General features: G+C 37.9%; 1 protein-coding gene across 1 annotated transcript; it reads left to right on the top strand.

The window, feature by feature from the left end:
* The first annotated feature begins 92 nt into the window (after positions 1 to 92).
* On the top strand, positions 93 to 21,701 carry LOC139942894 (uncharacterized). The gene is made up of 8 exons (XM_071939702.1): positions 93 to 446; positions 5,219 to 5,379; positions 13,793 to 13,966; positions 14,670 to 14,807; positions 15,301 to 15,493; positions 15,927 to 16,018; positions 16,796 to 16,906; positions 17,764 to 21,701. The coding sequence occupies exons 1-8, from the start codon at positions 302 to 304 to the stop codon at positions 17,989 to 17,991; spliced, it is 1,242 nt and encodes a 413-aa protein (XP_071795803.1). The 5' UTR covers positions 93 to 301; the 3' UTR covers positions 17,992 to 21,701.
* The last annotated feature ends 1,778 nt before the right edge of the window (positions 21,702 to 23,479 follow it).

Here is a 23,479-nt window from a genome sequence, read left to right as displayed (position 1 = left end):
GTATAAACATAGTTGTTAATTTTTAATGGATAATGTATGACAAAATGTCACGTTGGAACGAGCCTCATGGCAACACGAAGCCGCCATTTTGGAAAAATTAAAATGAGATGTCTGCTGCGCTCTGAACTTGCACCGTCCGTAAAAGTGGGCGATCCTCTTCTAAATATCACGGCAAATACAACGGTGTTCTAGCTAATTGCTTTAAAATTACACGAAAGCTCTTCCGAATTGATCGTCTAAAGTTCTTAAAAAGTTGTTTAGTGATGTTTTTTGCTCTGCAAATCTGAGACTTTGTCGAGAAATGGGTTGTGGAAATAGCTCGGAAACCGAGGGGCGAAAGGAGGAGGAGCACGGTTTTTTTCACCGCCGTCCAAAAGTGAGCATTCGGGTCGGTCAACATGTTGAAGAAGTCTCTAAGGATGAAACACTCGTTGTCTTCGTGTTTGGTAAGTACATACATTACATTTTACTCGACATGCTCGAAGACAAATTAATTATATAATGTTCAGTTGCCAAAATCCCAATTAATAATAGTTGACTCAACAGCTCAGTCTCTTGTCACAGTCTGAGTCATGCTTGTTGCATTTTAACATGTTGAATAACTTGAAATAAAAGTTTTAAATTAAAACAAAAAGTTGAGCCATCCTTTGCTAAGTTAATAATATTAACATTGCATTGATAATGATTGTCATTTTATTTTTTAAAGTAAACAAACATATTAATACAAATAAATAGCTCATATCATATTCACTATTCAGCCCTGGTGTGTGGGTGGAACGCCCGTCTCCGTTATTAATTGATTACTTGCACTGACATCTTGCAATTTGAGCAATAACATGTTAACCACACTTTAAACACTTGTCATGACACGGCGAAACTTGCGGAAACAAGGGTGGGTTTTCTCGTTTATTTCTCCCGACACCGATGACCGATTGAGCCTAAATGTTCACAGGTTTGTTATTTTATATTAAGTTGTGGGCCTTTGGACAATAGTGTTTACCTATGCTGTGCGATTGGTCGAAAGTTAAATTTAATAATTTATTTAAATAGCATACAATATTTTATTTTTAAACCCTATGATTATAATCTTTTTGACTGGTTATTGTTGATCCCTTATTGTCATGACGAAGAAGTGACCATTAGAGTTAAGATTTTTCTTGCTCCTACAAAACATACAAAATAATTGTTCATAAAAAGTTGTATTTCTAGTACTGTAAATTTGTTAGTGTTACCCCCCCCCCCCACCTTACTGTCTGTCAGGTCTCATGTTTCTAAACAAACAATGGCGTTTGCATCCTGACTGAAGGACTATGCCAAGTACCAAAGTACGTGTAGAAGAAATAAAGAAGAAAGTAATGCACTAAGGATCCGACCCCTCCACCCCATCCCAACATTAATCATTTAATGCCTTCATTTTCAATTGGATGGCAACATCAAATAAAACAAAACATGTGAAGTTTATGTACAGTTTGTAGAATCTAGTAGTGCAATGTGAATGTGGTTGTCAATGAATAATTAGAAGAATTTTTTTTTAACAAGCACTGAGAGAATATTTAAAATTCTCATTTAAGTCTTTGACTTCTGCCGGACTTGTCTCTTCATTTAAAAGTTTACTGACCTGATGCTAGACACACTGACCTCAAGCCCTGAGTATGTAAAGTCTCGAGCCCTGATCTACGTATGGCTAAAAACCAAAATTAATATTCTTTATCCCCGATGCAAATTTAACATCAATTATATGTAAAGTCTGTTCTCACCTCGTACATATTGTATGAAATGTTTTGGTATTACACAAATTTGCAGGTCTAATTATTGTTAAAAAGAATTTAAGTTAAAAATGAAAACATTTTTTTAAACTAATGATTAAATATTTTGTGATCTGTATGTAGACCAATGATTCATATTCCCATAAAAAAGCAAATAAGGACCATCCCTTAGTATCCAGCTGTTATTTTCAAGAAAAATTAGAATGTTTTGAAATGATTTACATTGGCAGACTGCCCTAGCTTTAATCTGTAGACCAGGCCGTCCACATTTTATTCTTGTGTGCCAACCATTGGACCGTAGCTTCCCACACTAGAAAGACTTTAGAGTTGAAAACACACTTTGTTTACTCACGTGCGTGTGCGTGCATATGGATACATTAGTAACACTTTATTGGAAAGTGGCTGATTAAAATGCACAATGTTCATTAGACATGGACAGTGTGGAATACGTTGGGTAAGACTGAGCGGAATATTAAATTAAAGGGTATTGTAATGATAGTGTTTATCAACTATCAGTCACAGAATAATAAAAACATCCTGTTTTGTAATCAACACATCATTTTCACATAGTATTAATCAGACAGTGAGCTTGATGAGAGTGGGCAGAGGCCAATACATTGATACTGCTTTATGCGCGCACATTACATGGCACCCTGTGAAGCAGCCCAGGGGCCAATTTAATAGAGCCGCTTAAGCACGGAAATAGCTTGCTTAGTTTACACATGTTACTGGCCAAAATTTCATGCCATAGACATTGCTTGTGACTGGTATTTAGCTATTGTTTACTTAGCATTAACAAATGAGTGGAGTCTTGGCTGGTATTCTGATTTTACTAAGCATGTATTATTTTGCTTTTAAAAGCAGAATTTTGTGTTTAAGCAGCTCTATAAAATTGGGCCCTGTAATCACAAAATCTTGCTTAACAGAGAAAAATGCTACTTAGCAGAAACAGGCTACAAGCCAACATTTCTGTTACCACTGGTGCCCCACTCATATTGCTGAGCTGAGCAATTTGCTTAAGAGCATTTTCTGCTAAGCAACCTTATAAAATTGGGTTCGGGCCTGAAGGGCTTGAAACTTACTTCTTCAAGGCACTGGAGGCAATTTCCTTGTTGCTCCTGCTTGTGCCTTGATGCCCCCTAAGATGGTCCAACAGAAATCGACATCACATTGCATACATTTTTTTCGTTACGAAAGGATAACTCAGTTCTGTTTGAATTACATTGAAAATGTTATTCAAGTATATTGCAGGTCTGTATACGTACAACACCCTGTACTTTATTGTTTTATTATAACAATATTATGTTAATGCTTTCACCGAAGATGGAATTTAATTATGCAGCATGGTGTTTTCAAGGCTGAGTATTAAATACAGAAATGACATCACATGGAGTCAGTAGAGAGACTTCATTTTCTACACTCTGTTATGAATGATTGACCAAGTGTTGTCTGATTGGAATTTCAAGTTTGGAATAATGCCAGAACCAAAATAGCATACAGAAAAGATGTACAACCGTTTCCACACTTAACACTTGTAAAGACGATAACCAATGGAGAAAATACAACACAAACATATATTTAATATCTGTAAACGTTGTTTAGAAGATCCCTTCTTTGAGTTTTTATTTTCCTGTTTATGTATCGGTGTGTTATTAAATAATTTGTAAACAAATAGCTTTGTTCGCAAGAAATGAAACTCTGGAAATTGCTGGGGAACTTTTCCCCACCTCTACCCATGTTCAATTTATGCTTGTTGCAATTTTTCCAGGGGGAAATGAACAGAGTACACAGTTGCCATCCCTTGTGTAATGTCTATTGTACTGGTACATAATTTTTGTCGCTGTGTACTTTTTTATGTGTAATTTGCACGCAACTTTAGTGCTATTTCAGATTTTTACACCGACTACATGTAAGTTGTGAAAGATGTACAAAAGCCTGATACGAGCATGCACAAACTCAGTGCATTGGCGTCTAGTAATTGAATCGCAACTTATTGATTTGTGCCACTTATAATCATAGATGATAAACCAATGTTTGTATTGAGAGAGATTGTCTATTGACAGGTGTTAACACCCCTTGCGGGAGCGTTTGCGTTGTTGTTGGGAAGATCATCTAAACAAACAAAAACAAACAATGATCTGAAAATTTGATAAAATCTTTAAACATTGTTGGTTTGTTTGTGTGTTGTTTTTGACGGTTGGTATTTCAATTTATTCATGATGTTGTACACGTATGCGTATGTACCCCCTTGATCTTTCAAACAATTTGTTTAAGTTGTACCTTTAATTAAATCTCCCCACATATCTGTGTTGAAAAAATCCTTCAAATTAAATCCAGTTAAAATTCCATAGCGCTACTTAAAACAAATCTTCCCCTAAATCTGTTTGATATTATGTTTTTATAATTTTCGAATTGCATATTGTGCCATTGATTTACAGATGTTGGCTTTATTATGCTTGAGTGGGGATTGTTGGCCTGGAGGCCAGTCTATTCTAATCTTATGTTGACTTTTATGCAGGGTTTTCCTTTCAATGCGCTGGCTAGCTTTATCAAGAACAATATTAAGGGAATTTCAATGCCCTGGCTAGCTTTATCAAGAACAATATTAAGGGAATTTCAATGCGCTGGCTAGCTTTATCAAGAACAATATTAAGGGAATTTCAATCCGCTGGCTAGCTTTATCAAGAACAATATTAAGGGAATTTCAATGCGCTGGCTAGCTTTATCAAGAACAATATTAGGGGAATTTCAATGCACAGGTTGGCTTATTGAGACCATTATTGGGATAATTTCAATGCACAGGGTGGCTTATTGAGGAGACAATGTGGGAGAATTTCAGCCTCTATGAACAAAACAATAGTACTATTACTAATGGCAGGCAGATCATAAAATAAAACATACAAGAATAATATACGGAATATTCATTATTATTTTTTTTTTTTTACACTTCAAAGAAGTTATTTTTTAAATATAAAAATATACTCAACTGTGGGGTATTTCCGTATTAATTCAATTTACAAACAAAAGACCGACCGGACTTGGTCAGTCGTCAATTCACTGGCCCAACCCTAAACTCGCAGACCTGGGGTTGGCCTTTGGTCCAGTGTACACGCGTTGGAGCCCTGATATAATCCCTTGCAAAAGTGTATCCAGGCCATTTTTTGTTTTGCATTTAAACATGTACCATTGGTTCCTTTGGTTGGTAAGCAGTTTGGAACAGCTAATAATATTTTCTCATATTTAAAGAAAACAGAATACACATTTAAAAAAAGTACTATTCAAAACCTCTGCATTGTGCGCACTAAAATGCTACGGTAAACCAAGTGAAACCATTTAGTAAAATGTACTTAACTTTCCCTTTAAAGCATCCAGATCCCTCCACCATACCCTTGATATTAATGCTCTATAGCAATAATTTGTTTCCATTCTCAACCTCCCTTGTCACCCTGCAGGCGGTCCAGGATCCAAGAAGGGTCGCATCGTTGATGACCTCGTCCATATGTATGGCTTTAGAGCGCTGATTGCCGAGGATCTCATCTTGAAGGAACTACCTAAGAAAGTGCAGAATGTAATGGCTATACAGAGTACTAAAGGACTGGCTGAGATGCTTAAGGTGCGTTAGATCCACTGGCCCCAATTTCATACATTAGAGCAAAAACTTGCTAAGCACAGAAATAGCAGAAATTGCTTACCAGCCAAGCTGTGTCCAAATTCAAAAAAGCTTAAATTAAAGGACTAGCTGAGATGCTCAAGGTATGTCAAGGGGACACAAATCCACTTCAACCTGGCCCCAATTTTATAGAGATGTTTAAGCACAAAAATTAGCTAAGCACACAAAAACTATGCTTACCAGAATAAGGTTACCAGCCAAAATGTCATATCACATTATGTACAATCTGTGACCGGTATCCTGATTAATTTTGCTAAGCAGAAACTTTATATGCAACATTTTCTGCTCAAGCAGCTCTAAGCATGTAAGCGTAACAACTGGGGCCAATTTCATAGAGCTGCTTAAGCAACAAATTTGCTTTTAAAGCAATACAATAGTTTTAACAAGATTAAAAATATGTAAAAACACTAAGCAAAGTACTGAGGAAACAAGCCTGGCCGCGGGCAGATACATGTACATGTACATGCCGTAAAAGCTCATTGGAATCTATAATTTTATGTGTTACCAAAAGGTGGCAAGAGAGCCAGTTTGTACAATCTGTATCTCTTAAGATCAGGACCCAGTTTCCGATTTGGATCATCAGCCGCGACTCTTTAACCCCTGATATTTTAACAGTGATAAAGTAAAATTTTCTGTATGAACGTGACGTGTTTAAATGTCATACACACACACACACGTTTGGGGGGGGGGTATCCAAAATGACATTGAAACTACGTGTAAAAAAGAAGTAATCATGCATTAAACAATTCTGATCATTGTTAAATTAATTACATGTCCATATAATTTGTTGTTGAGTCCTCCACAGACATTACAGTCCTCAAAAGACTTACATTTGGATAGTCCACGCATGCACACATCCTTCAGCAGACATGATTTTAAATGTCTGTTTTCCGATTTTGTTTTAGCCCTTGGGGAAAATCTGGAAATTTGTGAATAAATTGCCTGAAGTGTAAAAAGAGCATACAACATGTGTACGTATTGCACATCTAGACCTTGTAATCAATAAAGTATTCCTACTTTATTTCAAGGGCTAAGCTTCAGTCACCTTTAGTACGTTGTTGTTTGTGGTAGTTTGCAGTGTCTGGATGATCAGAGCTGGATGTAGGACAGAATTAAAACGGCTGGAACAGTATCACAGAATGCAGATTGCAGATGTACAAATCAATTGCATGTTTACACTGACTTGGTACAATCACAAAGCAGGCGTGATGCTTCGTTCTTGAAAGGGTTTCTCCGTTGGACAACGCATTCCAATGAGGAATATTGTAAACTTCTGTCTGGGGATGTGTCAAGGGGGTACCTAGGCAATGTGAAGTATCAGACCTGAAACTAGAACATTCAAGGGGCAATGACCAGGGGCATGGAGGCAATGACCAAGGGCATGGAGACAATTGCCTCTGTGAAGTATTAGACCTGAAACTGGTGCATCAAGGCAATAACCTGGGACATGGAGGCAATTGCCTCTCTGAAGTATCAGGCCTGAAACTGGAACATTTCAAGGGGCATCAAGGCAATGACTAGGGACATGGAGGCAATTGCCCCTGTGAAGTATCAGACCTGAAACTGGTGCATCAAGGCAATGACTGGGGACATGGAGGCAATTGCCTCTGTGAAGTATCAGGCCTGAAACTGGAACATTTCAAGGGGCATCAGGGCAATGACTAGGGACATGGAGGCAATTGCCTCTGTGAAGTATCAGACCTGAAACTGGTGCATCAATGCAATGACCAAGGACATGGAGGCATTTTCTTGGTTGCTTCTGTGAAGTAACGGGCCTGAAACTTTCAAGGGGCATCAAGGCAATGACAAGTGCCTCCATTGCCCCTCTGCCTCTTGGAAGTATCAGCTGACAATGGGAAGCTCCCTTAACATGCTTGAAAAAATAATGAAATAAATCCAGAAGGAAAATATCTGTCTCAGTAGGGGCCTACACATTATAGGCTACTGACGCTACTCTATCTATGTTACATGAACGTGTACAGTGTACATCCAAGCATGTGTGAGGATGACTCAGGATTTATAACAGTAACATGGAATTTGATTACGGTAAAAACATATTTTTGTATTCCATCAAACAAAGATAGAAATGTCGCACAAGATCACAAGTCATACATGTACATGTAGGGTGCCTGATGTACGTCAGCAACACAGAAGCCTCTACTGTTATTTAATATTTATGAAATTCATAGCTGTTGGAATCGGCTAATTTATAATGTAAATATCACTGACTAAATTCCCTAAGGAGGTTTCCAACTCAGCCTCTTAAGAACTGTTAAGAACTTCATACAGATACTCACTTTAAGAGGCGATCAGGGAATATTTATGTGGCACTAAAACATTACTGTGGCATTACGACTGCCATTGTGAATGCCCTGATGTCAGGTCTGGATGTACCTGGAGGTCACGTAGGACATTGCCTCTGTTGCCCCTAGTCTTGGCCTTGGTCATGTTGGTGCCCCTTTTTCCAGTGCAAAATTAAAAATGCCTTGCTAGAGGTCTCAAAGATGAAATTCCAGGCTTGTGATCTTTCATAGACAGTGCAATCATCAGGCAGATTTCAAACTGTTTTAATATTTTTAATTTTTTATTTGCGGGGGGGGGGGGGGGGGGGTGCGTGCGGAGGACATGCTTGAATGTACGTACACGTACTTGGTGTTGTGACTGTTGGTTGATACACACTAGACTCAAGACGTTGTTGTTTCTGATCAGAAGAGTGTGGGTTCGAGACATTTATGTCATTATGCAAGACACTTACAATCATTTTTGTGAAATCCTTTGGTATCTACATGTACAATGTAAGTGGGTTATAATGAAAAAACAGCTCTATTACGTGAATGTAATTAGGTCCCATGTCTGGTTTTCGTACAGTATACAATGGTATGAGTGGGCTAATTGCTTAATTTAGAAAGCTTGCAGTGAACGCTAGTCTCATTAAATGTCTATTTAATTTACATCAATCAACCATGTCAACAATACGTACACATAAAGTACTTGGGATCAGTGTGTATTTACAACATTGTACTGTAGTCTTGGATTGAAAAAGTGGCTAGACATCTTTGCATGAACATGATGAATGTAATTTCCGGAAAACTGGAGTTGTAGGCCTACAACTGTAACGTCCACACACACAAAATAATCTGAAATTGGAAATACATGTACACACAATCTGAAAAGGACCAATTTTGATTCCCCTTAAAGCCATTGGACACTTTTGGTAAACAGTATTGTGCAAGGCCCACACTTCGTGTATCACAACTTATCTAATTATATATATACAATAACAAACCTGTGAAAACTTTGGCTCAATTGGTCATCGGAGTCGGGAGAAAATAACAAAAAACCTAACCTTGTTTCCGCACGTTTCGCAGTGTCATGACATGTGTTTAGAATAAATCCGTAATTCTCGAGAATTGATATTGTTCTAATGTTTTCTCAAAAAAAGTAAAGCATTTCATGGAATAATATTTCAAGAGAAGTCTTTCACCATTACCTTCTGTAAACCCAGTAAACTATTTGTAAATCTGTGAACTTTTTTTTTTTTCTGTTCCGAAAGTGTCCAATGGCTTTAAACAGTCTCAGTTACATATCATGTATTAGAATCAGAGAAAATCAAATTAGGCAATGAGATTTTTATAGTCATTAATTAAGGAGTAATTACCAATGTTCCGTCCCTTTTAAAGCCTAACAAGGAGACGTTACTAATTTACGTAGCAGCCTTTTGGAATCCCTGACCCACTTGCATTACTTTGCATTGATATGTAGTTATATTCCTGATTCACACACACAGCAGTAATTTGATAACATCGGCAGATGGATCATGTGAACAGTTACACGTTCAATTATCACAAGTCCCTTGACATCCAGTCCACACTCTGCCACACACTTCTTCTACTTTGTCTGCTGACTGCTTGCATGATGATAAATCAGGTCCTCCCCCAGATTTGTTATAAACTGGGGGACATTTTCAAAACCATGAACAAAATTTTTGATGTTGTGACGAAATGAGGTCATTAGAATGTTTTTAACTCGATTCAACTTTGGTATTAATAGCCCTACCGTGCAATCTGCGGCATTTCTGGGGCATTTTATATGATGATTTTTAAAATAATTTTTGTGAGTTTGATCTGAAGTAACCAGACCATTGCTGTGCATGGTCGTGTGCAGGCGGCAGCGAGTAAACCCGAAGAAACCACACTTCCAGCTAAGTCACTAATTTTGGCAATATGTTTGCTGCCACCAATTTTTCGCCGCGAATTTCATTTTTTTCTCAAATACTGTACAAGATCCGTGTAAAAATCTAGGAATATGGTAAGGTACTAATTAATACATGATCTTTTAAATGTAGATGGCTGAAGGGGGGTATTTTGTATGGTCTTTATTAAAGCAACTTTATGAATTTTTGGGTCCAGGTGGCATTAGAGACCATGTCCTGAGTGGAACCATGGCTTCAGTAGACCCATTCCATATTCCATGCCTGGCTGAGTTATATCAGTCAGCTGTCATACAGCCATTTATACCCACACCTCACGCATAATTCCTCCCATGGGGATGAACACAGCTTGTTAAATAATAAAGGTCAGTCAGTGGACTGGAATTATGGAGATTAAGATATTCAAAAATGAATTTGCTTTCTGCGTGATGTAATGCATTGTACTACTGTATGGAATTCTATATTTATATTTATATTAGAGAAACCATTGTCCATTACCCTGGATTGAAAATTCCTAATGCATTATTATATTGAATTGAAGACTTATTAATTTACTGTCAGTGTTACGGAAGATGGTATGCTACTATGTATGTGTACATGGAGGCCTATAGTCAAAGTATCTTATAATTCATCCTGTTTACAGATGGTAGAATCTGCTGTAAAACCTTGAACTTTGAGTTAGTCAGATAATTACCACCATTGTCCTTGGGTCTTCCATTCTGCACAGTAAGACATATTTCTATCTATTAAATAAATAGAAGTGTCCCTCAATGTTGGATTGCTGCAAAACCTGTGCTGTTTCAAATTGACATCTAGTATATCAACATACTCCTCAAGTTGTGTACTACATACATTGTATCAAGATGAAAATGTGTTGGGCAGACCTTCACCATTGGAAAAACAGCTTAAAGAAACGTGCTATCCTTCAATAGGGATACGGTTAGTGCGACAGATATGTCATCATTATGACGTCATACGCTACCCGCTATCCGCTATACGTGCAGACGACATTGATATCGTGCGTGCTACATGTTGTAAGTAGGTTACGGATAGCTTAAAGTATGCGTATGCGTTCGCTAGCGTATCCGTTCGCTCCCTATTATCAATCTGTCATGTACATGTAGTACAAAAATGGTTGGAACAAATAATGCAAGGTTCTCTCAATTAACATTGGTCTGGTGTCCAAATGTCAGTTAAACACTCCTGAGGGAAAATCAAAATTCCTTGCAAGTGCTCTGGCTGGCTAGTTGGGTGTTGAAGAGAATCCTTATTTCTTAAAGTGTATGAGTTGATTGATTAGTGGAATAACAAACTAACTGGTCCTCCCTGCTGGCTAGTCACTTAATTTAAGGGCAAGTATGTGATTAAATCCTACTTGTCAAATCCATCTTGGAGAGGATGATGCGATCTTGGCGTTTATATCCTCTTGTGGGAGTTTGCCAAATTCCTTGATGGGAAAATCATCCCAAAACAAACAAACAAGCTCATGACGATATGTACACAGACAGAATAGAGTGCACAGACATATTGATGTGTAATGTACAGTAGAGTGTACAATAACAAGAAAAATTCTACTGTGACTGCCGTCAATTTCACCAAGCTCTTTTCCCTAACTTAGGATTAATCTTAAGACTTTGGACGAGTTCAGTTCCGTATTCAAATACGTAGTGACACATTGCACAAAGTAAGGACGGGTTACTCGTCCTAACTCAAGCATTTTGTGAAAATCGGCTGCTGGTGGCCCCCTTGATCAGGTATTCCTGTCCTGGGCCCAATTTCATAGAGCTGCTTAAGCAAAAAATTTGCTTAAGCACGAAAATAGCTTGCTTATTTTACACATGTTACTGGCAAAAATCTCATGCCATGTACATTGCTAATGACTTATATTAAGCTGTTGTTTACTGAGCATAACAAATAAGTGGAGTCTTAGCCGGTAATCTGATTTTACAAAGCAAAGATTTTTTTGCTTTTAAAGCAAATTGTTTTGCTTAAAGCAGCTCTATGAAATTGGGCCCTGGCTGTACATGTACATGATCAAGAGTTTTATTGTGGTGTTTTTTTCCTATCTTCTGATGAAGACAATTGATCAGAGCCTACTGATTGAAACTTTCAGTTGTTAGGCCTACACTGTGATAGAGAATGCTGTGCTGCTTCATTTCAGACAAGCCACCATGAAAATAGATCAGAGAGGTACATTATGTCAACATAAACCTTACTGGATAAACATTGATCTAGGGAAGCTCAAGCTGTATGGTAGACCATAGAGCAAGGACAAGAAATACCTTGTCTTGTTGTTGATTGCAAACTCATTTTGGCGAGTGCAAGCTTGTGGAAATTATTCACTGAAGTCTGCAAACCTAATCAGTTTCCTTCACCAAGTAATGCTTCACTAGATATTAAGCGCAGACTGAAACGTAATGAACAAATGGCAATAATAAAACTTTATCTAGCAACATGTCTGGGACATGGAGGCCACATAGGCAATTGCCTCTGTTGCCCCTGGTCTAGCCTTAGTGCCCCTTTAAAAAGTTTTCCCATAGACTTTAACATTGAAAAATATGAAACCGTCATAACAGTCTGGGTTTATTAGTTATTTCCATTCTAATGAAGGCCCAGGGCTAAATTGCACAAAGAGCTAAGATTGATATCAAAAACCAAATCTTAATTGCTTGAGCAGAAATGTGATGTCACAATGCGAATCACTATGGCAATGAGGATTCTAATTGTATAATGTGATCAACTCGTCTTGGAAATGTTGAATCAAGACGAGTGCATGGTCTTTAATTCATTTGTAATAATTGACCTGTTTAACCACTTTGTGTTGAATGACATATTTTTATCTCTCAAGCTTTTTCCAAACTGGTTAAAGGCGTGGTCACACTGCAGCGATAATGAAAATGATAACGATAACAACACAAAGAGAACGCATTCTAGTGGTTGAGTTGCTCAGCGCTGAATACGCACACGCTTATTTAACCAATCGAGGGCGTAACTTTATTCTGGTTAACCTGATTCTAGTTCTAGCATACATGACATAGTTTGGTGCTTTAATACAGTACACTAGTACAGTGGGCCTAGTACTGTACATGTACATGTATGTGTAGCTTGCTACAACAATATCATTAGGGGTTCATCCAACTTATTAAACTCCTCAAGGATACCTTGCAAAATGCTAAATATTCAAATATAGTGTTGCAAAATACTGCAAAGTCTCACCAGATTTTTACAGTAAAGAGAAATTCATCCATCAACTCTTGTACTTTATTCTCGGCTCAATTTGATATGGAGAGTCCCAAGCCCTTTCACGTTATTCCCCCTCCAAACATGCCAAATGAAAAACACCCCTATAATGTATTATGCCTACCCCTGCGTTTAATTGCAAATGACCTGGAAGCATCAATCTTAAAAAAACAGTCCCTACACCTCAGGGGCAAACAGGACCATTTGTTTTAGTCGGCAACCCCCAGGTCGCTATTTGACAACATTTTTTACACTGAGTATAATGTACAAGTACACTCCTTTTATTCGGCTCTCAAATCTGTCTGATTGAGGGCCAACAAAATATTAATGAGGCAGACACTTTGTTTTCTCCCTACAATAATAAGTGGCACAACCCTTGCGCGTACTGTATAATGTATAGTACATGTTGGCCCAGAGCCATTATCATCGTGCTGCTTGTAAGCACAGCAACAAAATGCTTAGCAGAATAAGGTTACCAGCCAAAACACCATTTGACATGTACTATCTGTGACTGACATCCTGCTCCTTTCTGCTTAAGCAGGAATTATTAAGCAATATTCAGTGCTTTTAAAAGCAGATGAAATTGAGCTCTGGTCATTGCACTTCACTACCAAAGGGATTTGCCTATCCTCTAGTCAGTTCACAGTCACTGAAGTCATTTACACATAATAGGCTCAGTATATAAATTTAAAATAAAACATTCTGCATTTGACATACTGTATTAATTACAGAAGGAGGGTATTCCCCTGAGGACCATCGTATGATAGTAGTCTTCATTGAGCAGAGAAAGTCCTCTTTAATTAAGTGCAAGAAAGACATGGCTTACAGTTTTGTTAACCTCTCAGAAATCAACAAATTTGAGAAGAATCATCAAAATAAAATGTTGTTGTTGTTTGTGTGTTTCAGGATAACCAGTCATTGCTGTCGTTGGAATGGATCTTGGAGCTGATAGGGAATGAGATTGAGAAAGACGCAAAGCGCCCTCACATTGTTGACATCATGCCCAACCTCAGATTCTTACTCCGCTGTGAAAAATACATCCAAGAACCAGAATATGATATGAAGAACTTTGAGAAGAGGGTAAGGAGTTGGGGTTTTTCCCCGAAATTTTTTTTTTAAATTTTTTTTAAAGAGATATAATGTAGCCAAACTCACAAGGTCAGACAGCCACTTCAAGATGCCAACTACACTTAACTAATTTGGGCTATCGACCCAGATCAAATGCCACCCCAGGGGCACGTTGCCACCTACTCCTGGGGCTGAAACAGGGTTACCCCCTGTACATGCTGTACACTCCATAAGGGTGTAGACATGGGTATCATCCACTAGGAGCCTGGTGCTGAGGCAAGGTTATCCCCTTCACATTCTATAATGATGAAGGCATGGGTATCATCCACTAGGAGCCTTGTGCTGAGGCAAGGTTATCCCCTTCAGATTCCATAATGATGAAGGCATGGGTATCATCCACTAGGAGCCTTGTGCTGAGGCAAGGTTACCCCCTTCACATTTTATAATGATGAAGGCATGAGTATCATCCACTAGGAGCCTGGCTGGTAGGGCAGAATGCATTACCTTCCCAACTCTTCAAAGCAATTATAGTGAAGTGCCTTGCTTAAAGGCACAATTCAAGAGTCTTTATATAACATTTCTGTTCAATTCATTGTATTTTTATGTAATTTTCTTTTGTTCGGCTGAGTGCTAAGAGACTTTTTTTGTAGGTGTTAGAAATACAGTTGTTATTACTTTTACTAATAACTGAAATCTGGTATCCTGTCTCTTACAGTTCCCCAATATATTTGCCTTAAATCTTGCCATACCGGAAGAGAAGGTGATTAAGCAGATAACAGCCCATAGCGCTAAGCATCCAGACAAGATGAAGGAAGCTGGACAGAGTGATGAAGCGGATACGAGCAGAACACAGGTAATGAGTTGCAAAAATCAAGAATATGTGATTCAGTACCTAGATGACAATACTTGATCAAGTCATTGTGAAATCAGTGGTTAGCTTGGTGGGATTCGAACCTACATGTAACTAGACAACAATACTTGATCTAGTTATTGTGAAATCAGTGGTTAGCTTAGTGGGATTCGAACCTACATGTACAACCTTGTGATTGCAAGTCCTGCAGTCTAACCACTAGACCACGCCACCATGAGTCATGAAGCTTAACACAGTCCCGTTCACATCAGTGTTATTGCAACCGAACAAATGTCTAAATGCAGTTGGCCATGTTTAAAGCTGGATTCATACTTCCTGCGAAGGCGAAGTGAATTTTGGCGTCACACATTGGTAACTGGCAATTCGCAACAGTAGAGATGCGCTGCTCTACTCTTACGAAACTTTCTCAGCAAAGACAGCTGTGACGTCAAGTTCACTTCACATGTTTATGTGATATTTTATTGTATTTCCACAGCGGCGTAATGCTCTGTACACATCCAGCGTCAAGCACTTCCTCCATTACTTCAACAATCTGGGGCGGTTAGTGACGGTCGACGTAGCGTGTGGGGTTGCTGATCTCATCTGGCATCGGGTCAGTGATTTCTTCGGTCATCAACTGGAGTTGGAACCCATCAGGACTGTCAATACGGTGGTCATATTTGCTTTCGGTAAGACACAAGAGGGCGCTCTGTAACATAAGGACCGTCAACACGGTTGTCATATTTGCTTTTTGTAAGATTCTAGAGGGCGCTCTTTAACATCAGGACCGTCAATACTGCGGTCATATTTGCTTTTGGTAAGCCACTAGAGGGCACTCTTTAACATCAGAACCACCAATATGGTTGTCATATTGTTTGCCTTTGGTTGGACAGTAGAGGGCACTGTTTAAAACGACAGGGATGAGAAACTTCAGAGTTTTTATTTATGCCTTGTGAAAAGAAAGTGATTTCTTGCAACATGTACACTTTTTCCTCTTCGATCTCCGTACTCCCCGGTGCTGAGGTTATTGTTCCAACTCTTAAGTGGGAAATGACATCACTTAGGATCAAAACACATTGCAATTATTTAAATTGTTGTGATTGCTTTTGTTTTTGTTGACAGATCAAAATGATTTTGAAGGATTGGACATGGATCGCTATGAGCTACAGATGGTGTCACTAAAGAGCCTGGTAGAAGAACACAATGCACCAGCAGTAAGTCTCATTTAGAACAAATCAAGGGGCACCAAGGCAATGAGCAGAGGGCATGGAAATCAAGGGGCACCAAGGCAATGAGCAGAGGGCATGGGAATCAATGGGCACCAAGGCAATGAGCAGAGGGCATGGAAATCAATGGGCACCAAGGCAATGACCAGGGGCATGGAGGCAACTGCCTCTCTGAAAGTGTCAGGCCTGAAACTGGACCTACAATGGGCACCAAGGCAACGACCAGGGGCAGACCTGGGATTGCATGCAGACCACAGAGGTCATGGCCTATGTTGCCCCTGGTCTTGGTCTTGGTGCCCCTTCACAATTCTCCCACAGACTTAAAGATTTTTCAATTGAAGTAATCTTTGCAAAATGAAAATGGCCTTGCCCTCTAAAAGATGAAATTCCAAGCCTGAGATATCTGAACATTCATGTAAACTGTTGGCTTGTGATGGCGGCAGGCTTTTATAGTAATTTAACTTTAAATTGTTAATGTATTTGTTCCCTGGTACATTTTGATACTTATGTAAATCATCCTTGGGAGCATTTTAATATAATTGTGCAAGTTTTTTTGTGAAGCACCTTAGAGTATTTTACAGAAATAGATTAGGTGCTATAAAAATGTATTATTAATTTAAATTATTATTATTATCATGTTTGGAAGTCACACAATATAAAGGAGAAAGACTCTAGGGTCGTAATGTCTTCAAGTCTTTTCGGTTAGTAAGCAGTTTGCATCAGCTAATTATTAGCAATGTAAATTGATTGATTTTTATTTTGCAGGACAAATTACTAGGTGCTCTATGCAAGCACATTGATAAGTCTGCCCCTTTGGTTGAAGCATTTGCAGTGGACGCTACAGACACCAGCATTTTATCCTTTCAGTCCGATAAGGTAAACAGATTCATTCAGATTAATCTATTCACTGTGGGTGCGTTCAATTAGCTTCCCAGGTCAGCCCCAAGTGCCCTGTTGTGGAACGGGTCGATTGGGGCTGCCCAGAGATGCATGACGTCACCACGAGAGGGTGAGTGATCGTTCAATTAGCTCTTGTCAAGGGCTCACCCGAATGAGCACAGCGGGGTCGACACAGGGAAGCTATATGAACACACCCATTATCATTCTGCGGCCATATTGGTATTATTCCCTGTATCCAATGGCAATAATGAAAGCTGATATTCATAGACTCCGATTAAGAACCATACTATATCTCCTTCCAACCTCATCGTTCTGTATTTAAATTCTCATTTTATCAGAAAACAAAATTGAAATTTTTAGGGCTGATTGAATCATTAGGGAGGTTTAGCTGCATTTTCTGCGAGCAAATACGTGAACGTGAACGTCAACAAAATGTGTTGTTTCTAGGAGACGTCATGTATGATGCCTGCATGACGGTGTGTACCTGACTTTCATGATTGTTTACGCAGAACGTGCAGCTAAACCTCCTTATATAAACTTTAGTGTGGCCAGCCTCATACTGCGTTGACCTTCCGCCCATAATAGTAACTGACTGTGCTGTGTATTTTGTCTTGTGTACTGTTGAGTGGAGGACTAAAATTGTGTATAGGAGATTATTTTATATTTTTGATGTCAAATTGATTCTGTTTTTGTTATATTTTGGTTAAGGCTCTATTGATATTACTTTGTGAAATCAATCCATGATTATGCTGAACTTTGTGACCTTTTTAACCTTTTATATTGACCTTTTTTACCTTTGGTATTGACCTTTTTAACCTTTGACCTTATTACAGAAGAGTAGATCAACTCGCTTCGTAGAGGAGAGAGAAACGTATCTAGACAAATATATCTTCATCTCCAATTTGAAGAAGACCCGAGGTCGTAAGTGCAGTCTGTTCCAGCGTCTCTATAAAGTGGTTGCTACGACCCAGAACGAGGTTTGTCTGTTCCCTCAAGAGACGGAAACGGAGTTATGTAAGAGGATAGCTCTACATATGGCGGATGAACGTACCGGTTATTAGCTTTGTAGCCATTCACTTGAAATAGTTAGGACCAAGATTGGGAGAGGTTGGATCTTTGACGCAATGTAGGGAAATCAATCTGGACTTGGGTTTTTAAAGAAGAGATTAGAAAGTTCAGAGTTTTATCTGAAAACATAATTTGGCCCGTTGAAGAAAATCATCCGTAAATGTAATTTACATATTTCATTGGAGGAGCGCACTGGTTTTTAGCTTTGTAGCAATTAACTTGAAATAGTTGGGACCAAGATTTTGATCTTTGACCCAGTGTAGGAAAATCAAGTTGTGTCGTTAGAGTTGGGTTTAACAGGGATGGGAAAGTTCAGAGTTTTATCTGAAATCAGAATTTGGCCTGGTGAAGAACTTCATCTGTGAATGTACTTTACATATTTCATAGGAAGAGTCTGTTTATTTGAAATTGTTAGGATCAAGATTAGGAGAGGTGTTATCTTTGACACAATGAAGGAAAATTCTTGGACTTTGATTTAACAGGGATGGGAAAGTTTTCAGAGTTTTATCTGAAATCAGACTTTTTAATCAGACTTGTGATGTTAATCAGCTGTTATTTTTGTCCGCATATAAAGAAACCCTACTCTTTAATCTACTTCTGTAGTTCGGAGGAAACTGTTCCCAAAAGCTCTGTCAAGTCTAACACACAGTTGGTTTCAAAATGGTTGAAATTCAATTATTTCAACATAATAAAAATAATAACCGTATTTATAACGCGCCTTTTGCCAAAGGATACAAAGCGCCAGGTATTATTCCTGCAAGGAGTGGGACGAAGTTTGAGATATAAGACCTAATCCTTAGCACCATGTACAATGGTTTACAAGGTGCTGTGGCGCAATATGCTGCCAATCCGGCCAGGAACACCGAGGTGAACCCCTTCTCTTTATGATAAGTGCACTGGGTTCTTTAACTTGCGTTTACACAACACATGGGACCAACGGCTTTCTGTCCCATCCGTAGGACGAAGCAATGGTTAAGTGTCTTGCTTATGGACGCATCCTCTAGCACTGAGGATAATGTTCCCAAAAGCTCCTTGGAATCTATAATTCACAGGGGTTATTATCAAAAGGTACAATTTCTATCATTCCAATGTACCTCCTCAGATCTGAATCCTAAATTTGGACTTTCTTTGCCAGCAGTGACTCTCAACCCTGGTTTTACCAAATAACATAGTTTTGGTTTTGGTGCGATCGTTTAGATCTAGTTTAATGACCTTGCCACATTACACATTGATTGGATTCTGGGTAGATATCAATCTATCGTGCTTATCCACAGTGATAGAATATAAATTAAAATAACCTTTTTACAACTCACTGAAAGTTTGTACTATCCTCAAATGAGGAGGAATTAAAGGTTTTTAGTTGGGAGAATCAACTCGGATTAATTATAAAGTGATGGATAAAAAGCTGTCTATGCCCAACGTCTCAAAAAACAAATCAAAACCACAGCCACTACGTCTAGCTAGACACACATCTCAAACCCGATAGCTCAACCCACGGCACTCAAAGCAATTGCCCGGTGCTTTTGCTTTGGTGCCCTTTGGCAAAGTTCAAAATGTTCTCCATAGTAGTGCCCCATATCTAAGGACATTTGCTGTGCCCCTTCAAGAGTGAACTTCAAGGCCTGGTGTTTTGCCCGAGCCAATAATTTGGACACAACCAAACTTTGTTGTTTTTCGTTTTCGTACTTGTATTGTGGTTGAATCATATATATTATGATGTAAGTAGCATTTACACATCTGTGACTGTGTATTGTATGTTACCAGCAATTTGACCAAAGGTCAAAGGTCATAGCACCTGTTGATACCGAAGAATGCCACTATGGACCTCATCAAAAATATTTGGCTCGTCTAGAATATTGGACCCATAAAATAATGGACCTGTCTAAAATAATAGACTGGTCTAAAATAATGGACTTGTCTAAAATAAAGGACCTGTCTAAAATGATGAAACTAATGGCAATGATTAAACTTTTTAAGGAGAAAGTCACCCATTGGGTAAATAATAAACCTCATTGTATGAAACAAAGAATTAATTAATGCCTGTTAATATTGCCCACTGATGTACTTTTATCTACGCATGCATTATTGGTTTTGTGAATAATATTTTACCAACTTGTTCTGTGTTAAACTGTTGAAGAATTGCTCTGATTATAGAAGCCCACTGAAATATGCTTTAAACTTTATGTACCTATAAAAATAAGTACAAACTTGAATTTTGAATTGAAGAATGTTTTAAGTGTTTGATGGTAACTTGACTATCTGTATTTTGCATGACATCAAAGATGTGAATATTAGATTAACTGTTCTTATTACAAATTTTGAAGAATTCTGCACCATTTTTTAAATTCTGAGAGAGAGAAGGTGAGTGTGTGTACATATCGCAATAAGTGTTTGATTGGTAGCGAGCCCATAGGGTACTATGTTGGTTTAAATATCGTTATTATAAATATCGTTATTATAGCGCACTTAGCGAGGTGTTTGACAGAGTGTTTATTGATATTAGTACTATTGGCTAAATAGAAAGTTTCTTCTTAAAAAATCACTTTTCTCGTTAAGGTTGTTCTAAAGTAAAGTTGGCGTTTTTTGAGGAGATTTGATTATGATGAGGTTTTAGGCTGTAATGCTGTATTGTTAAATTAATGCACAAGGGACTTTAACAGACGCTAAGCATAAATACATGTATTTGCTTAGCGGCTGACTTGCTCAAAACTCTATTCTATATTGCATACAATTCAAGCATAAGGAGCTTTTTTCACAACATGCTTAGTCAATCTGTGCATTAAGATTATAAGTTAGTTTAGTCAAAGGTCATAGGTGGTTGTCAGCAGCAGAGTGTGGGTTACAATCCTGGTAGTGACACTTGTGCTCTGGAGCTGTTAACACAAGCGACTTCCAAGGCCATACTGCATGAATGAACCATAATCAGTGTTTTTACTAATGCCTAGTTTTTTTACGATACATTTCAGACAATGAATGCACATCCCCAAATCCTATAACCAATTAACCAATCAAATTTAAAGCATGTATGTAACTCTTGCAGTAGCTTTTCCATCAACCTGCCCCCCCTATTTTATTTGTGAAAAATAATATGATTAATAAGTTTTGAATATTTTGATAATTTCTTTTCTGTAACAAAAAGGGACCAAATATTGTAATGCATGGTTGTGCTACAAGAGTTAAACGTGCAGCTCATGGATTGTGTTTGTTCATGTTTGACAATGTCAAAAAACCATATCTCACCCCCCCCCCTACATTTACAAGAAACAAAAATTCGTTGCTGCCTTAATACAATATTGTGGTTCCTGGCCCAAAAAAAAGAATTACATGTACATGTATGTTTTAATAGAAATAATGTGCAAAACTTCAAAGTGGTGCTCATTAGGTTTGGAGTAGTAACTGCCTAGAAGAAATGTTCTCTGTTCAGTTCAAAATAGTAAGTCATTAAGTGAAAACCCTGTCACTTAGTTCACTAAACAGTTTACCTGTGCATTCCAGGGCATTTTCTGGTAGGCAAAATACTACACTGTTCAAATGAGACCTTATAAACTTTATGTCGTCACGAAACATCAATAGAAATATTGTTTAAAATAACAAGAGCTCAACAAGTTTAGAGAGTGTCTCATTAGTATGAGAAAATCTAATTTAGGAAATAGAATATAGAAGAGTTTGCGGTAACACCATATAATAACAATCTCTAAATGAGTTGGGGTGGTTCTGAAAAGAACCGTTAGATTAACTCAACGTTTCGATCAGTATGCTCTGATCGTCTTCTTTTCAGAACCACCCCAACTCATTTAGAGATTGTTATTACATGGTGTTACCGCAAACTCTTCTATATCTTATTTCCACCATGCAAAGTTTCAAATGATACTTAGGAAATATACCTTGCTGTTGCATACTAGCCTTTGAGAAAGACTCTGCTAGGGTTTAAACGTCAGGCCACTAACTATTTTGTTTAACTCAAATTTAAGCAGAAAATTGTTTTTTAGCAACTCACTGAACCAGACATGCAAATCTAACTCGCAAATTACTTATGCTTGTTGTTCTTTCTTTCTTATTTATCTAATATAGTAACAGGTGAATTGAATTGTTTTATGATTTCTTCAATAGCTAATCTCATTTTTTTCCCAACAACTTTATTGCCAATGTATTCATGTTTTTGAACTGAGTTTTAACTTGTACATACTATTATTTTGTTTCATAATTATTTATTCATTAAGCGTTTTCATAGTATCACACAGCCACTATTAGTTGTTCATTTGATTTGACATGTGCAATAATTTATTTTTGAATTAATTAATATTGAATTTAATTCGATTTTTTTAAAAAGGTACATAGATGTATTTCAATTGTTTCTTTTTTCGTCCCCATAAATTAAAACTTTCATCTCACGAAAGTTTTTCATTTACACACCAATGCAAATGACTATTCTAGTGGGAAATTGTTAATGATCTATTTTTTATTTATTTAATCGGTGCTGGGTAGTGGTTACATACAATGTTGTTGTCAGGTTGAAGCGGTAGTTAGAAGCCAAGTTTCAAACTTGCTCCATAGACCCCCTGCATTGCCCGCCATCTTGGATGTCAAACAGTGAATACATGTTCACACTGCACATAACTCTCAACCAATGAGAGCTAATCATTGACCTCATTATGGGCACTGCTTTGAGCTTGTGACGTCAAATGCAAAGGGTATATTGAAAGTGTTTGAACTAGATGACTGTGGTAATTGTAAGAATGCCCCCTAGCTACTGATAGTTTGCAACATTGGACAGTTAACTATTATTATATGATAAGGTGCCAGTATGGACAAATGGTCACTACTTTACATAATATTGAAAATGAAACTCTAGTAGCTAGAGTGTTTTAGGCAAGTCGTATTTTGTATACTTTCCTCCAAACTACTCCACTCTATTGCAGCAGACTGTATTTTCTGCTGGTTGCATATTTCAAGAGGCAAATTTATGAGCTTTTTGTTATTAGTAGTTTGTATAATTCGAAGAAAACTGCAGGAGTTTTTCTGCATGAACAACTCTTGAAAATGATGAGCATTTCCAAACAGGATGATTTTTAAGAGATTTAAAGGCGTGTGCCCCTTTAAGATCAATCTCTTGATTACTTGGCCAGGAAACAATCTAAGCATAAGTGTAGAATTCTACAGTAAATAAGATGATTGGAACTTGACACAGATTTGACTTTCACAGTCTGTTTCCTGCTTGAATTTAATCCTGTGTCCTTGGCATAAGATGTAACTATGATCCACTCAACACTTTGCACCTTGTGTGACTCTGACACCAAGTGGTTGTACATTATGCTAATGTATTCAAATTATATGCATTTCTCACTGATCCAACAGCATGTGCTATTCAAATTACTTTATTTCTAGAATCCATGCATAAGAAGGTGCTTGGTAGACTTGTTGACAGTAGAGAGCAATTGAACCATGTTGAACCACACCCATGTTAAACAACACCCATGTTAA

This window comes from Asterias amurensis, chromosome 10 (assembly GCF_032118995.1).
Source record: "Asterias amurensis chromosome 10, ASM3211899v1".
NCBI classification, from domain to species: Eukaryota; Metazoa; Echinodermata; class Asteroidea; order Forcipulatida; family Asteriidae; genus Asterias; species Asterias amurensis.
The sequence above is the reverse complement of the archived record's forward strand: the minus strand, read 5'-3'. Positions and strand labels throughout refer to the sequence as shown.

Coding starts and splice junctions, on each gene's coding strand:
- LOC139942894 (XM_071939702.1), top strand. CDS start 302: ATGGGTTGTGGAAATAGCTCGGAAACCGAGGGGCGAAAGGAGGAGGAG. Junction 13,967..14,669: donor TGAAGAACTTTGAGAAGAGG/GTAAGGAGTTGG, acceptor TGTCTCTTACAG/TTCCCCAATATATTTGCCTT. Junction 16,907..17,763: donor TATCCTTTCAGTCCGATAAG/GTAAACAGATTC, acceptor ACCTTATTACAG/AAGAGTAGATCAACTCGCTT.